The sequence below is a fragment of the Dermacentor albipictus genome, unplaced genomic scaffold, assembly GCF_038994185.2.
Source record: "Dermacentor albipictus isolate Rhodes 1998 colony unplaced genomic scaffold, USDA_Dalb.pri_finalv2 scaffold_12, whole genome shotgun sequence".
Lineage (NCBI taxonomy): Eukaryota > Metazoa > Arthropoda > Arachnida > Ixodida > Ixodidae > Dermacentor > Dermacentor albipictus.
This window is the reverse complement of record NW_027225566.1, coordinates 11,683,270-11,701,113: the sequence shown is the minus strand read 5'-3', so window position 1 is coordinate 11,701,113 and position 17,844 is coordinate 11,683,270. Positions and strand designations below refer to the sequence as shown.

General features: G+C 44.9%; 1 protein-coding gene across 1 annotated transcript; it reads right to left on the bottom strand.

Moving 5' to 3' along the window:
- Positions 1 to 6,516: 6,516 nt before the first annotated feature.
- On the bottom strand, positions 6,517 to 10,218 carry LOC139051558 (uncharacterized). The gene is made up of 3 exons (XM_070528525.1): positions 8,875 to 10,218; positions 7,663 to 7,727; positions 6,517 to 6,907 (listed from the first exon to the last, which is right to left on the bottom strand). The coding sequence occupies exons 1-3, from the start codon at positions 10,216 to 10,218 to the stop codon at positions 6,517 to 6,519; spliced, it is 1,800 nt and encodes a 599-aa protein (XP_070384626.1).
- Positions 10,219 to 17,844: the final 7,626 nt, after the last annotated feature.

Genomic DNA, 17,844 nt, shown 5'->3' with positions numbered 1-17,844 from the left:
AGACAGTGATCTGCTCGCAGCTAATGAGTGTGTGTTCCTGTGTGTCTTCCTTTCTCTCGTCTTTTACTCGCGCTACCATAGACCCCTTGAAGATGCATTATCAACAAGCCCACATTGCAACCCTCGTGTTACTGTAGTGCGTTGCATTTCATTGATGTGCACGCATTCTTTTCCTCTTTAAATTGAACCTCGGCTCTCCTGTTTCCTTCCATTCCCTTCATACCAGGCGCGACGACGACGACGACGGGGAATCTAGTCAAGCAGTTTGGTCAATATAGTCAAGCTAGAAAACACAACATTGCTAACATATGCCTGCTGAACGTTTTCAAAAAGTCATGTTCGCTTTGAGCCGCAGAGAGTTTTTTTAAGCAGATTGACCGACTAGAAGAGGCAGGCTACCCACGACTTGTGCTAGGTTCTGTAGCAGAAAAAAATTCTAAAGAAGTCGCAAACCCGGCAACTGGCCCGGTAACCACCTCATGAAAAAGAAAAATTAGCCGCCATTCCATACATACACCGCATATCACATAATTTTAAGAAAATTGCCGAGTGAGCTAACGTAAAAGCGGTGTTTTCTGCCCCATGCAAACTTTCAAGGCTCTGCAGAATGACCAACCCTTTTAACGCAAGGCACTGGTCTGTGTCGCAAATGACAAAAATAAATACGTCGACCTTAAGACAGCAATCGTTTATGAAATTCCTTTGTCGTCAGGTAGAAAGTACGTGGGCCAAACCGAGCAATGCCTGCATGATAGGCCAAGGCAACATCAAAATAATGTTAGAAATGAGTCAGAACCACTTGGCAATTCATTGCAAAGATTGCAAATGTAAGCCAAATTTTCACGCCTGCGCTGTGATGGCCATAAGCCATGAAAAATGGGTTACATCGGTAATTGAGGCAAAAAGGACCATTGAGGCAGGTGATAAGTGCATGAGTGTTGCATCAATCTCATTATTGCAAAAAGAACTGCCTTACCTGAATACCAGTGTGCAGAGAGGACCTGTGATAGCGCTTCTCGTACAAAATAATGGCGTTTTTTTCCTAATTAACCATTGTCGCAAGTAAAAAAATGGCGCCCGGAACATGCTCAACCAACACCCCAAGCTATCCATCCTAACATTATAAAACTAGGGGTCGATGGTTTACTACAGAAAGCAGAGCATTCCATATGACACTTCACATGTGCATAAATCATAAGATATTGTGAACAACATGCGAATGTGTCGGACTTTTGAAGTAACAGCACTGTATTTGAAATTTTAGTGGCAGTATTATCCTCAATGTCCATCACTACTTAATATGGATACGATGAGTGCATACGCAGTGTAAATAAGGCATCCAAGCCATGAAAATAGATGAACACATGTGATGCCTTGAAGAATCAGCCAAAAGTAGTAAAATAAGCTCAATTGCGTTCTCCACGTTCTGTACAAACATCTTTCACATATACCTGTCCTCTTCAAAATCATCTCAATGTGCTTAGGCTTGTGGTTGATTTCACAGTCTTCTTTTGGCCATGGCGTCGTGCGTCTGCTATGTGCCGGGGCACGAACACGCTGGTGTGTTTCTTGAAATGCACCAGCCTGTATGACAGCCTGTGACTGGCTCAGTGATCAACGCTTGTGTGTAACAGTGAAGACTGGGAACTTCTTTCTTCCTTCTCTTCTTTCAACCCTCTTTCCTACTTCCGCACTGCAAGGTAGTAACCCGGCTCAGCCTGGTTAACCTCTCTGCCTTCCCCTTACGACTTCTCTCTCTTTCTCGTAGTCATATTTCGTCAAACGTGCAGGTAATAACTAATTGGCCCACATTGTCAGCTGGCACACATGGGCACACATTTATGTCCCTTACACTTACTGGCATTCAGATGCATTAGGGTTTACTTAAACTCGCCCAAAATACCTAAGTGACTTTCCACTCTTGTGAAATCAACAGAAATAAGAGAGAGTCCTCTTGTATGTGTATCTACGTGTAGTGATTATACAGCCCGTACAAGTCGGTGCTTCATTGTCGTCCGCATGCAAGCAATATTGTAAACACTTGTCTCTTCCTGAGGCGCTCCACACTTTCGCGCTGGCAAAATATCAGCTCTTCCTTCGTGCGCTTCATCACAAGCATATGATCTTTGCGCACTGCAAGGAACACGCATTCTGGGCCTGATTTTGGCTTACCGGTGCTGTGGTTCACTGGATAGTAGCACTAGAGAGCAGGGGGCTCTTCTTTCTTCGGCCGCTTTGTTATTAGCGTCGACCTTTCCCGCTTTATTCCTGTATAGAAAAAAAATTAGTTAGGTGATAATAAAAAGAGGTTGCAGAAAATTTATAATTCGATAAACAAAAGCTCATAATTAAGGTCTTCTTAAGGCCTATTTTGAGAATAGTGGGTATATCATTGCCGAAAGTAGACGCTACGTAGCAATCACTACACAAAAGCAACATCTCTAACTTGTTGATATGCTTTTTGGGTTCTTTCATAGTTGTTTTTCAACGAAGCGGTGTTTTATGACAACATTAGAAAACGACGTAAGTATTGAAATGCACAGATTTTTCAGTCGGTAATGAAACTTGAAACTTGAAAGGAAACTGCTCGGCGTGAGATATCGCGCCATTGAAATTTTGCAAGTTGCATAGAACTTCGCCCCTTCTACAAGTAACAAGTGTACTGATCCTCTCCAAGAGATTTTGAGGCAAATTCTGCTTCTAGCGCATTAAACACTTACAATCAGGGGAAGCAACAATTACCCTACCGAATCGACCCTGGTTCATTGCTGTACAGCATGCGGACTCGGGCGCGACGATCCATCGCACATGGCGGCCCGCCGCCGCTGATGTTCACTTCCACGAGTTGTAGAAATTGCACTAGGTTCTTGCAATTTACGGTAACATGGGTAGAATTGAACATCACTGAGATCACCGACAGCTTTCATCGACGCGGGCAGATGACTTCGCAACCCGGATACCATCGAATAACGTCGCTGGTACAAAGATATTACGATAATAACCACGGACAACAATCGCCTCGTCCACCGGTTCACGCCATTAGTTCTTCCCGGCCGGCGCAGTCTTACGTCTTCCTCCGCCATCAAGCAACGCACAGAGGCGACGACTTCTTTCTTAGTCTATTCGTTCTCTCCTTTGGCCTTCAGCCTCTCTTTCTCCTTCACAGCATCTCCCTCATTACTCCTACTGCTTTTGCTTTGCAGCAGTCTCAACGCTTCGGTGCTTTTGGGTGCCAAATTTGCAGGGCTGCATACAAACATTGCGTTTGTACATTGGCCACATACAGCCCTGAGCACCGGGTCGACCGTGTGTTGCCAGCCATGACCTCGCTTGAAAGTACGCTTATATGCGGTGGTCTTTCCAGAACTAAGAAAATAGCGTTTATACGGATGAAGTTATGCAACACTTCGTTAAGGGTGTACTGATCATGAAGCAATTGCATCTTTTTCAATATTCCAGTAGAATGCTATGCTTAAGGTATTATCTTTAGTTTTCTAATACTTTCACAAATTTATCATTAGTCTTGTGCTGTCTTTTAACACTTGGTCACAATTTATTAACGTATAAGTTTGTCACGTTTACATGCTTGTAGCAAGTATACATTTACATTTATCGATGCATTGTTTTACGTCGCCGCTGTATACTAATTGCATATGTTGAAAATTTGTACATGCATAGAAGAGTAAGGGCTGTTTAAGCAGAGTAACATTAGGATTTGTATTTCATCTGTGCTGTTTTGTTTTCTTTTGCCCTTCCCTGGATAATGCCATCGCTTTTTTTAGTATGCTGAAAAAGATAGGTGAACTAATGTTTAAAATATATCTGAATTGTATGTTAGGGCGACGACATATGTAAGGCATAGACACCTCGAGTGCTTCCTTCCCCTTATACCTAAAAAAATAAAATACTAAATGAATGCTTTCAATATAATGTTCAGAATTTCAAATTTAGCAAGTGGTTTGGTGCACTCCGAAACTCAACTTGCTAAAGCCCAATTCACTTTCTGTTATTCGTGAAACTTTCTACCCTCTACCTTGAGAAGGTCCTGCCTCTCCACAATCGGTGCTATTGGATGTATAGGACCTTGTACACACTGTACGAAATCAATGAACAAGCGAGAGCAGGGATACGAGGTCTAATATGCTCAGCGCATATTTTTATAAGTGCGTTGAAAAACTGAATTAATATCATCAGTATCAGCTGCAATACTAGAGCGTGTCGCCAAAGCGGCTCTCCTTTCGTGTTGTGGCGCGATCATACGGCGAAACTTGAGAAGGTAAAGGCAGTAAAACCTTATGCAGATTACATTACTGATGAAAATGCGTCCCGATGTCATATGACCTCGTTCCACTCATGATGTCTCGAGACCTTTTCTGTGCTCGGCCACGCGTAGTGCATACCCGAGAAATTGAAATTGAGACAACTAGCTTAATCAGAGCACTATAAACCTTTCGAGAGCCTTTGGCGATTCTTTCAACTTGCCGGCGCACCGCACCCTACCAAGTGCCGCCCACTTTTCGTGACGCAGCCCCTTCATCTTGCCGGCAACAGCAGCGCGGAAAAGGCGGTGGCGCCGTGTTTGCTCAAACTCGCTGCAGCGCGCATGGACTTTTTATTTCCGACGAGTTACTTTCTCCTTAAGGCGCCAAAACATTGCGCGCTATCCCTTGCTGGTGCGCGCTTGGTTGTCCCACTATTTAAACTTCCCCAGGATGTAATAAGCGTGGCTTGTGTTGCAGAAGTTCTATCAGTGAAGCAATGATGAAATAGTTTTGAGTGCCATGCCTTTCATTGCCATTTTGCGTTTTAAATGTGAAGTATGTTTTCTCGTCACGTACACTTAAAAGAAATGCATTGACCCCAGCAAAGTGGGTCATCTCTTTAATAGTTCAACCTGCGGCGTGGAGATGAGGGCTCTAGGTAGGGTTACATTTCAGAATAAAAAATGGTTCCTTTCATTTTGCAAGTGCAGTGTAACACTATTTTTTGACACGCTTCAGTTTGCCTTATTTGAATAATTTTGTTCTTATTTTCACAATTTTCTTGTCACTTCATACAACCGCAATTGCTTCTTGATTTTGCAGCAAGATTTTGGGGGCACACGTGCTACAATGCTTTGGGGAAAGTCAAGTTCCACCAAAGAAAGCATAGATTCCCAATGTGCTATTTCTAAGCTTATTAAATGTGTCTTCGATGCAGCTACACTGAGGAATATGATGTTTATAGAAAGGTTCAGATTGCGTCGAATACAGCTCCACTCTGAGAGCTCAACTAATCACCAACTATCCGAACATACTGCCGTTTTATGTTCGAGACATCTGATATTACAGAGAGCGTTCAAGCACCATTTTTGAGCAACATATGGAAGCAAAATCACGTTCATTCGATGGTAAAATTGTATAGGCATTCACAGGATGGGCTTGGTGCGCTGTTCCATAAGACTGACTCACTCCATGCCAGCAGAATAAAGCATTCACAGAACGACAGAAATGAGCGCCTATATACGGTTCACGCGTACACTCTTAGCGCGGTAGCGTTTATTAAGCGGGAATATTCACAGATTTGTGCTCCTTTAATCTGTAAGTTAAACATCAACCTTTAAAAATTTAACTCCTTTTAAAGGTAAGTAGGCGTGCACCTGAACTAGAGGTTACAACAGTTTAACCTCTAGTATAGGCATACAGTATTGAGCGCCTTTGCCTAAATATAGAGGTTACTTGCTACAGTATACCGGTTGAAACATTAAAATGTTTATGCAAAGCGGCTTGCTGGAGGTCCCAGATGGACACCGCGCTGCGCATGCTCCGTATAGCCGGTGTCGCCTAGCAACGGGCACGGGCCTCTTCTTTCTTTCGGGCTTCTTTCTGCTTGCGCCTCTTCTTTCTTACGCGCTTCTTTCTGCGGCCGTATTAGGCAGCCTACAACCATGCGCGGAGAAATGTGCGCTCTCGCTGAGGACCCCCCTCGGCCAGTCCTTTTCAGAGGCTGCCTTTACACGCTCTTGAGCTTCGAAATAGTTCATGTGTCCACCTCGTGCGGTTACCAGTGCAAAGTGTGTCCCTGCTTCCTTCTCAGCCTAAGAAAAAAAATAAACGTTGCGTTTTGCAGGCAACTTAGACCTTAGGCGTGCCACAACTTCGCCTGTTCGGCTTCCAGGATATGAAGACAAAATAATGCCACCTACCCCCTGTTTCGTTCTTGTGTGCAACGAACAGACTGGACAGCTGGGTTGTCAAGAAGGAAAATCACCAACGCCTTTATTCTGCATCGTTATTTATAGACGAAGGTGGAAAGGGTTAGTAATAGTGAGGGGCGGGTATATGCACGTGACAATCGTGCATGTAGATAGCACATGCGCTTTTATCAGATATGATACATCCTCTTTCCAAACAGTAATAATTAATACCGCTGACTCGTCTGCTGGAACTGCTGGTCATAACCCAGACGCTCTGGCTGCCGCGTCTGTCGTTGACTGCGTTGCAGGGGCTGAGGCGACGGATGTTGAGCTACCACGGGCTAGGCTGCAGTAGTAGTTGACGCCACACCTTGAAATGGGGTCTGGTTGTCGGTCATATCTTCGTCGTCTGATGAGCCAACCTCATACGATTCCTTCGTCGCCAGAAGATGCCGACGGTTGCGTCTCAGCACAGTATTGTTCTCTGCGCGCACATAGAAGGATCGTGGGCCGGCCGATCCGACCACCTTGGCTTTCCTGGCCCACGATGTTCCATTCAAGCGTACCGCGTCATTGTTACTGAGGTCTGGTAAGGTGCGCCTATGATGACTTCTCTGCCGGTGTTTCTTGACGACAGTCACCAACATTGGATTGAAGTCCGGCAATGGTGTGCGCAGCCGCCTTCCTTGCAGCAGTTCCCCAGGAGACCGGCCATCTTCAACAGGACTCGCCCTGTAATTTAACAAGCCCAACCAAAAACACTCTCCTGCAGCTTTTGTTTTCTTTAGAATACGTTTCACCACCTGTACACCCATCTCAGCGAGCCCGTTTGATTGAGGATACTGCGGGCTTGATGTCACATGTTTGAAGTCGTAACGCGTTGCAAAAATAATAAACTCTTGGCTGCTAAACTGTGGGCCGTTGTCTGTACAAACCTGGACTGGATTGCCGTACCTTGAAAATATTTCACTAAGCCTATCGATAACGGCACTGGCTGTTGTCTCGGGCAGTAGCGCTACCTCAGGGAAATTGGACATCGAGTCGCATGCACACAAATAATCCCATCCCGAGTACTGAAAAAGATCGATGCCGATACCGTACCATGGCTGCGTAGGCGTAGGTTGCATCATTAAAGGCTCCGATGGCTGCTTATAAGCAAATGTCTTGCAGGTTGGACATCTTTAAATCAGGGACTGAATGTCAGAGTTTATGTTCGGCCAATAGACCATTTGCCTTGCTCTAGCTTTGCACTTAACCTGGCCCAGGTGGCCTGCGTGGATCCGTTTCAATATGTCGCCGCGCATACTTGTCGGTATGACTACTTTTGTTCCTTTCAATAATATGCCATTTACTACGGACAGCTCTGCGGCCACAGGTTTCAGGGGGCCGTCGACAGGTTGGCCCTTCGCAAGCTTTCTTAACACAGTGCCAAGATGTGGATCGAGAGCCGTTTCCTGTGCAAGTTTCCTAGCTGTCGTTTCACTTACGAGTGCTGATACGACCGTGACGGCATGGATCTCGACGCCACTCGTGTCTGGAGCTGCCTTGAGCCCTGGAACAGGTGATCAGGACAGCATATCAGCAAGGGCCATTTGTTTGCCAGGAATATATATTAGCGTGTAGTCATATTTCATCAATCTCAAGAAAAATCGTTGCACTCTGGGTGGCATATCACTTATGCCTTTCTTTGATATGTTTATCAGTGGACTGTGGTCGCTCTCGAGGATGAGGGGCCGGCCATAAACGAAATGATTGAACTTTTCGCAACCGAAAGCTAAAGCCAACGCCTCTTTTTCAATCTGCGAATATCTTTGCTCCCATTCTGTCAAAGCTCTTGACGCGTAGGCGACCGGCTGCCAGCAGTCCCCATGACGTTGCAGAAGCGCCGCACCAACACCACTCTGAGAGGCATCTGCAGTTACTTTTGTCTCCAGACTCGGATCAAATATAGCAAGCAATGGTGCATTGCTTAAGTCCCGACATATAGCCTGCCATTCCTTTTCGTGGGTTGGTGTCCAATCAAAGATGACACCTTGTTTGACGAGGGATCATAAAGTAGACGTGCGCTGCGAGAGTGACGGTAGGTATTTGCTGAAGTAGTTAACGACTCCCAGCAGCCTTTGTACCGCCAATTTGTCCTGAGGTTTTGGCATTTTTAAAAGACCGTCAACGAGATCTGCATTTGGCCTAATGCCCTTGTCGCTAATGATGTCACCCAGGAAGAGTACTTCTTGCAGGCCAAAGCGACACTTGGATGCATTGAAGGTAAGGCCTGCCTTTTCAGCTGCTTCTAATACTCTGCGCAGCCTCTCATCGTGTTCAGCCCTGGTCCCTCCCCAGATTAGCACATCGTCTACGTACACGCGCACACCTGGCAGGCCATCAAAAACCTCGTTAAGGGCTTTTTGAAACACTTCGCTAGCCGAAGCTATACCGAACGGTAGCCGAAGAAAGCGATAGCGGCCGAAGGGCGTCGCGAATGTGCATATCTTCGATGACTGTTCGTCTAATGCGATTTGATGAAATCCCGCATTTGCGTCGAGACGCGAAAAAAATTTCGCGCCTGCTAAGTCTGCCTCAATATCCTCTCTGCGCGGCATTTTGTAGTGCTCCCTCTTGATGTTTTCGTTGATGCGTCTTGGGTCCATGCAGACTCGCAATTTGCCGTCTTTCTTTAGTACAATGACAAGGGGGCTTACCGAATCTGTGGGGCTGCTGACCTTCTGGATGATGCCTTCCTTTTCCATTCTGCCTAGTTCAGTACGGAGAGGCTCTCGCAGGGACAGGGGCACTCTTCTAGCTGGCTGGACGACTGGCACGGCATCCTTGTGCAGCGCAATCTTGTATTCACGTGGTGCGCGCCCTGTTCCATGGAAAAGACGTGGGAACTCCTTCACAATTGCTTCGGTGTTGCCCGTCGTCACGCAGTCAACAGCGCGCTGTACGATTCCTAGCTTCTCGCTGGTTTCTAAGCCTAAGATAGCGCTGTGGTCCTTCTTTACCACAAAAAAACTTGCGCACGCCTCGAGGTCGCCAATCTTGATTGGCGCTGAAAACTTCCCAACATGCTTGACCATGTTGCCCCCATAGGATCTCAGAACGGCGCAACTGGGCATCAGACTGGTCATCTTGAACTTGCGAAATATTGAAAGTGGCAATACGTTTGCCTGCGATCCTGTGTCCACCTTAAAGGAGACGTACTTGCCGTCAATGCATGCGTTCACATGCCAGTCTCGTTCTCTGCTTGCGCTGCTGCTGGCGACATTCAGTACTTCGAAGTCGTCGTTTTGATGCTGTACTTCGTATACGCGCTCTTTCTCACTGCAACAACATGCGAAGTGATTTCGCCCATTACACGAGTAACAGACTTCGCCGTAAGCTGGACAGTGTCTAACGGCATGCCTTCGGTTGCAGCGGCTGCATTTTAGGTCGTGCCTTGACCCTCTAGGAGTGCTCTTGCTGGCAGTGACAGCGTTCATATCGAGTTCTTCCTTTGTTTTCTGCCAGAATTCGTTTTGGCGTGTTGATGTTTCAGCCGCCTTGCATAGGATGACAACCTTTTCCAAGGTCAGGTTTTTGTCCCTGAGCATCTTTTCTCGAAGCCTTGGCGAGTTTATTCCAAAGACAATTTGGTCTCGTACCATATCGTCTGCCATAGTCCCAAAGTTGCAGTACTGCGCTTGTTTTTTCAACTCGCGTAGAAACTGCTCAAAAGGCTCCGCCTCACCTTGACTACGAGAGCGGAAAACGTATCGCTCATGGATTTCATTCTGTTGCTCCGTGCAGTATTCTTCGAACTTGGCAATCACGGTATTGTAGTCTTCCTTGTTCTCTTCTCCGCTGAACACAAAATTGTTGAAAACGTTCAAGGCTTCCTCCCCCGCCACGCTGAGGAGCAGGGCCGTGTTCGCCGCTTCCGACTTTGGATTGGCTTTGCATACCGTCGCTTGTAGAAAAAACTCGAACTGCTGACGAAACCGCTTCCAGTTCCTTCCGCCATCCGCTGTCAAGCGTAGCGGTTCAGGTTGCCTGAGGTGCTCCATGTCGATGCTTCTCACGTTCGCCTATCCCAGGTACCATTCGCTTGAGCTGGCAGCCTTGCACCGCACTTCTGACACCATGTTTCGTTCTTGTGTGCAACGAACAGACTGGACAGCTGGGTTGTCAAGAAGCAAAATCACCAACGCCTTTATTCTGCATCGTTATTTATAGACGAAGGTGGAAAGGGTTAGTAATAGTGAGGGGCGGGTATATGCACGTGGCAATCGTGCATGTAGATAGCACATGCGCTTTCATCAGATATGATACACCCCCCAAAAAAGTGGAACAAAGGTGAGCGCGGGAGCCACAGAAATTTCTTTACTTTCGAATCGTATATTGTAAGTGACAGACTCATATTCTTTGAGTTACAATTGTGCAGCTGCTAACAAATAAATAAGGCAAATTTTCGCTTTACCAACGTCATGTGTTGCGATCGCTGGCTCGCGCTGTTGCTGTTTTTCTTCTCCTGCACATGGATTTGTGTATACTTGGTGGATTGCTCCTAAGGCATAATTTACATGCGAAAATGAAAAGAAAAATTAATTTCAGCTCACTGCTTTTCTTTTCTTTTAATTTTTGCATGCTGAATGATACATTTGGAACAATCCACAGAGTGAACGTAAATGCATACGCAAGAGGAGAAAAACAGCAACAGCACGGGTCAAGGGTCTCAACGCTTGACGTTGTTCAGGGGCAAAGCAAAAATTTCCTTTATTATTTGCTTGACAGCTACACAATTGTACCCAAAAAGAGTATGCGTATCTCACTTACTATGAAATTCATCAGTAAAGATCTGTTCTCCCGCACTCACCTTTGTTGTGCCTTTTGAGGGGTACAGAGCATTTTTTTCACTACATATCCTTGCAGTTGAAGAGGAGGTGCTATGGCTTGTGTAAATTCTATGTTGCAAGCAAAACGCAGTTTTCTTTTCTTTTTGCTTAGGCTTAGGGACATAGGTACACCCTTTGCTGTGGAAACCCCACGATGTGGACAGGTGAACTATTTCAAAGCGCAAGCGCGATGAAGAGACAGTGTCCAAAAAGAACTGGCCGAGTGGCGTCCTCCGCGAGGGCTCACATTTCTCCGCCCACGGTTGTGGTCTGCTTAATCCTGCCGCGGAAAGAAGCGCGCAAGAAAGAACAGGCACAAGCAAAGAGAAGCGCGAAAGAAGGACATGACGCACCTATGTTGTTTGGTGACAGCTGGCTTGGTGTACCATACGCGGATTTGTCCTTTCTGGTACAAAACCCAAGAGGTGGCGCTTCTCCGTAGCTAAGCCGCAGCGGCCCATATAAAATTATCTGCAAAAAAAAAACCCGCTCAGCTGAATGGGGTAACAAAAGGTTACTTCCATTTAAATCACTTCCATCGTTGTATATCAGCCATCAAAGAGCTACTTCTAGTATCCTTTCGGATTTCTGACGAAATGAAACTGCCCGTGAGATAGTCTATTGCTCAACACTTGAGCAAATATGTAAAGGTAATGTTCCGAACAATACAGTTCAAAACACAATACGACGGGGTGAGGAGAAGGCCCAGTTAGCTTGTATAAGTATTTCGGGTATAAACTGACAGTTCCACAACTATAGTATAGGGTTGTTTAGAATGCAATATTTTTATTTGAATATACAACATAGGATGCACCACAAATACAGCAGGCGTTGCTGGCACATGACTAAATTTGAAACTTCAAAAGAATAGTATCACTTGAATAATATCACAGCAAATTACTTGTAACACATCACGGTGTTTCAGCCATGCATGTCATCATTAAATCCGTGTTAACTGTCTATGTAAAAGTTTGTACTGCAGTCAGGAAGCAAGAAAACAAGCCAAAGGTTAAGTATATGAGATTATAGGCACTACATCATGAATTGGACACTTGTGTTCCGATCCACCTTGGACACTACCGAAAAAAAAAGCTTTATACATCATGGGCAGCCTTAGAGCAGGACAATAAAGACGCTCCGAATGCAATGTAGCAAATGCAAAAAATATGCAGAGTTTCGGCTATGGTGACTCCTAAAAAAGATGACGAGGCCATAAGGCCACGTATGCTTCCACGCCAATATCAATGTAAATTGGCATCAACACTAAAAACTAGTCTTTCAGCCTACGTCTCAACAAAGATAACATCAAAATTAATTTTGCAGTTAAACCTCTATACATGTCCATATAAGCACTGGCGGAAGCATTTTCTCCATGCATGTGAGCCATAAGTATCTCTCAAAAGTAGTAACATTTGCATCATGATACAACATGAGCTATACATGACATCAGCGAAATGCTGTTAACACTCTGCATAAGTTTGCACTGAGGTTAGTAAACAAGAAAACCAGGAACATTTGAACTGCACCAAATTTGAACCACCACAGGCAAAACAGCAGGAAAGTGACAATGGTTATTATATCCCCTTTGATGACCACACACGTATTGTTGCAGCACCCTGGTGTACATTAAGAATATGGTTCCAAAAACATTATAAACGTAATATAGCAAATGCAAAAATGCAAGATTACAAATGTTTGATTATGGGTAACATCTGAAAAAGAAGCACTACCATAGAGCCACGTACAGTGCTTCCAAGAGAATATTACAGGGAAAGCGGGAGGGAGACATAAAATGCAGCCTTTCATCCTGTAATTGAACAAGAATAAAATTAAGAAGGGATGTTGAAATTACACGTCTATAGATGTTCATGCAAGTAGTACAATCAATGCTTGCATACATATCAGCTAATACTAAAATCTAGCAAATATACCAGACGAATATTTCAAACATGCTGACTAATCTGTAGCAGTGTAAAATAGTAAGATCATCACACTTCAATTGTGGTACTTATAGGATAGAACACACACACCACCACAAATAACAAAGTACCACCTTAAATAAAGTATAGCTCACTAGTTAACATTTGTAGGTATTTAAAGTAAATACTCATATCGCAAATATAAAATCAGGGCTACTGAGTTTGATCACGTTGTTATATACATTTCTTTTGCTGGCACCACAAGTATTCACTTTCGAAGTCTACTTTAAAGCACGCTGATCTCGTTAAACAGGCTATCGTCTAAGCTTGATAGAAGCTTTTCGCTCTGTTTTACTGCGATAATGTATCAGGATCACAGAAGGCCATGTGACACAAACAGGACACCTATGGCATCTATAGATGCTATGTTCATTTGTACGCGGAAATTTCGGAAGGTCAAGGTTGCTCTCTTTTTTTTCTTCACAGCCATGAAGCATAATGAAAAAAAAAACCTAGAGCACAGCGCTGCGTGGCAGAACACATTTATTGCTATAGCAGCACCAGGAATGATCCAAATAGACATAAATGTTGAAGGTTCGCGTAAAGTATGTTTAAATAGAAATACATAAAGTTTTATACTATCATAAGGAAGACGATCTCAGCCCTGTTGAGAGCACTATCATGTCTGTTCGCGGCCAGTATGTCAGTTGTTAATTCTCCGATCTCTAGTACAGCCTACACGAACAGAATAGTAAACTTAAACTCCTACATTTACTTGTTTATGTCGCACTGCAAACAGCTATCAAAATGTAATGAAAGAGGTAAAAATTAACCACAAACAGATAAAATAGTGGACCAATGAAATCAATGCGGAGTGTCACGCACTTTTAAGTAAACCTTGCGCGCAAGTGAACGACGTGTTAAAATTTTGGAAAGCGGCTCAGACCGAGCTACCATGGCTTTCATGTCTGGCTAAAAAAAATTCTATGCATCCCAGCCACGAGCACCCCGAGCTAGCGAGTGTTCTCGGTGGCTGGTGTGGTCCTCCGATCTCGAAGAGCCAATTTGGACCCACTGACGGTAGATAAACTCTTTTTTATTCTTGACAAATACAGTCTTTGCAAATCTTGCCTCTGAACGAAATTGTTTCTTCTAGTTATTGTTTTGTTGCCAGTTTGTTAGTTTCTGATGTGTTTATTGTGTGTTCGGCATGCAGCCTTTATCTACTTTCTCCCTCTGCTTTCATGGATGCAGAGTGTTGGTTTGTCAGTTCTAACAATTCCAGACTGCGGTCAAATATTCCACACATTGTGATGATTGTGGTTGTGTTTCTTTTTATCGTTTGCATGTTCAACTCTGGCTGGCGCTTTTCTTGAGCTTCGATATATGCTTTCACGCGGTTCATTATGTTCAAACTATTTGGAAACATTCAATTTGTGTGTCTGTTATTTTATTTGTGCACAAATTGGAAACGTCTATTGGGTTTCGCAAATAAAAACATTTGTACTGCATAATGCTGTTTTTCGTAACAGTTTATATATATATATATATACCTTTTTATTGGACGAGGAGGATAGGGCGTGCGGAGAGCCTTTCCTCCTCCCTGGCTCGGGCTATCCGGCGCGGCGCTGCTTGAAAGTATTGCTGTCGCGTGCTGCGGAATGATTTCGAGATGTTTTAGATGTACTTTGTGAAATTTACGCCATGCCCGTTCATATAAGGTCGTCAGGGAAGCTTTTCGGTGCATAGGTAACTACAGTAGGCGGAAATATCTCTTGTGGGGGCAAAAATGTGACGCACTTATCAGCCACGGTGTACGCACATAACCAGTCGCAGTGTGCGTATGTGTTGTGAACTATTTTGCTTATATCGGTTCAAATTCAGGAAAGAAAACCGGTATCTCTGTATTAGCAGCATGAAATGGTAAATCTGCTCACTATCTGATCGCTTGGCGTAGGGAGTAAAACATAAAGCATAAGAGCGCATGCTCGTGCACGGCCAACCTAAGGCAACCCCGCAACATCTAAGCGGTAGGCGCTATCAAGTATTTTTGATGCACCGGCATCGTTCTCACGCATTTCAAGTCTAATAGCCTTCCTGCATGAGGCCGATGGCGTTGCTCAACACAGCTATCACTGCAGTTGGTTAACCAGCACGATACATATGTAAGCTGTGCGCTTCGGCATTGCCTTTTTGGCCTGTATACAGCCATAATATATAAGAGGCATCGCATAAAAAGAACGCGATGTCTGTTTTCAAGGACAAAATTTTCCTAATACGTGTGAGTGCGTCGTAGAGAACGGAACGAACACAACCGAAAAAAAAATTTGGTTATCACGCTCTTTCTCGAAAAAGCAAGAGAAAACGGGCTAACGCCGCAATACGACCTCGCATAGTCACGCCGCACAACGTTTATAAATATATAACCGCTGATGCCGTATGATTGGACCATGCGGCATATAGAACAAATATATCTGTAATCCAGCACCTACCACTGCTTAGGACGCTCGCACAGTTCGTAAAAGTCCCTTTGCTGCACAAGCTTATTTGAGACTAAGGTATGCTACGATTGCTTGCCAAAACTATTTTATTCAGGGCAGGAAACCTCATCCATTGAACCAAGTAGTCGCGCAATGTAACCTGCAGCGAACAGTTTGAACGCTTGTCAAAGTATAACATGCCAGCTCCTATCGTAGGAGAACGGTATCCACGCTGTTACGATCGTCGCGTATCTTTCATGGCTACTAAACCGCAGCTTAGAAATAGAGGATAATACTGCAATAAGGTCACATTAGTGATTGGAACATTCAGAAATACACAATCGATCTCCGAGGCTGATTGGAAGTAGGCTCAAATATGCGCGCACACATCGCCCTGTGTGTTCCGTCCACCTCAACGCCAGCAGATATTCCGGTCATGACGCATTAAACCACTTCAGCACGGCTCACAAACCGTTTACCACGTAGAAGACGCACGTCATACTAAACAGACCACACGACCGCGAAAACACGCCAGAACGTACCGCCGAGCCTATAGCTGCCATGCAAAAAACCGCTTTCGCCCAAGCCAGTACTGCTCATAGGCGGCTCTATATACTATATATATGAGCCGTCTATAGAGGTGCTACACCTCTCTCGCTCTCTCTCTCTCTCACTCACTCACTATATATATATATATATATATATATATATATATATATAATGCGAATGATATCATCATGCTTCATGCTCTATATGTGAAAAAAAAACGCGTTGTTAGAGGTTACTTTCAAGTTGTGAAGAAGTTCCTCGTACCTTGACTGAAGCATAAGCTTGCGTTCGAAATGCCAAGCATTGACAATGGAGCCAAAGCACCGCGTAGACCCAAGCCATGAACTGACAATGTGAACTGCGTTTGTAGCAAAATTATGCGATGAGTAAGGTGTCAAAGCAGGAATCAAATATTGAAGCGATGCAAACACTGCGAACAATTCGAGAAAAATGTTCGCATGGCACAGACTGGTAAACTAAACACACGGCCATATATTGTCATAGGTTAGTGAATTGGCGCGGCCAAGTGCCGGCAACGTAGCCATCACCTCAACGACGTCATGGCTACGTGCGCATTGCTGTTACTGTTATTTAGGGCAGGTCCTTGATAAAACGTCTTTATAAAACACGAAGAGTGTAGAGTTTTGATTGCGATTACATTAGAGCACAGTAAACGTTATTTTGACATAAGGGTTGCATTTGACAGCCAGTTCTGTCATAACTTCGAGTTTTATAAAAATTAGGCGCTAACTCACGTCTGGTACGTTCCAGCTGATCTCACTTGCTTTGCAAATAGATGTTTGGTAAAGTGTGGAAAAATATTAGCATGACATGTCTTGTCATCCAGAGTACATGGAGGTATCCTGTAAGGGTCCACCTGGCGGAAATGGGTACTTCGTCTGCTGCTTAATTTCAGATTGGCTGGCCGCGGGTATGGCGGCCGAGGAAGACAGGCGCCCTAGCCAATGAGCACATCAGCAGCAGACGAAATAGAAATGTCCACTAGGTAGGCCTTTAAATAATACCCCCCCCCCCCATGTCTATCAGCTAGGGAACTACCCCTTGGAAAGAACAACAACGGAATGTGCTGGGCAACAATGAAGCACCTTTCACAAGCAACAATTTATACATACTAACGAAAGCAAAGAAAGGAATAGTTAGCCAAATCGAGTTACTACGGATTACCTATAACTACTATTGTGAGATAGTACATATTTATACAATATACATAGTACATATCTATACATTTCACACATGCCATGTGTGAAATGTATAAATATAGTGGGACTTCTAGGGTGAATGAACGGGGACAAGCGAGCGCTTTTTATGCGCGTGGACATTTCTATTTCGTCTGCTGCTGATGTGCTCATTGGCTAGGGCGCCTGTCTTCCTCGGCCGCCATACCCGCGGCCAGCTCCTGGTTTTTAACAACGGCTGCGCGCGCGCTCGTGCAAGTGCCTGCCTGGCTGGCCGCTTCGGGCTCCGAATTTTCGCCGATACCGTGAGTATTTTTCGTGCTACGACTTATTCGCCTATTGTGGGCCTTATCGGAACGCCCAGGGACCCTAGTGGACGCGCGGGAGCGGGATTAAACCGTCTATTTACCTTTATTTTTCGCCCGCCTTCCCCGGCCGTAGGCGGGGAAGCCAATATGGCTGCCCCCAGGCGGGTATGAGCCCATGTCGCGGCTGAAGCAGACGCGCGGGGGATCGCCCCGGGGTAACAGGCCACAGAGTGTCGGTAGCTCGCCGGGCTCGGGTACAAGTATCTTCTCACAAGATGGTGATGAGCTAATAAATATGGTCGGCCAGGGGGTCGCAGTACTGCGGGGAGCGCCGGCGGGCGTCGAC

Coding starts and splice junctions, on each gene's coding strand:
- LOC139051558 (XM_070528525.1), bottom strand. CDS start 10,218: ATGGAGCACCTCAGGCAACCTGAACCGCTACGCTTGACAGCGGATGGC. Junction 7,728..8,874: donor TCAGCAGCCCCACAGATTCG/GTAAGCCCCCTT, acceptor CACCTGTTCCAG/GGCTCAAGGCAGCTCCAGAC. Junction 6,908..7,662: donor TCACGGTCGTATCAGCACTC/GTAAGTGAAACG, acceptor GTTAAATTACAG/GGCGAGTCCTGTTGAAGATG.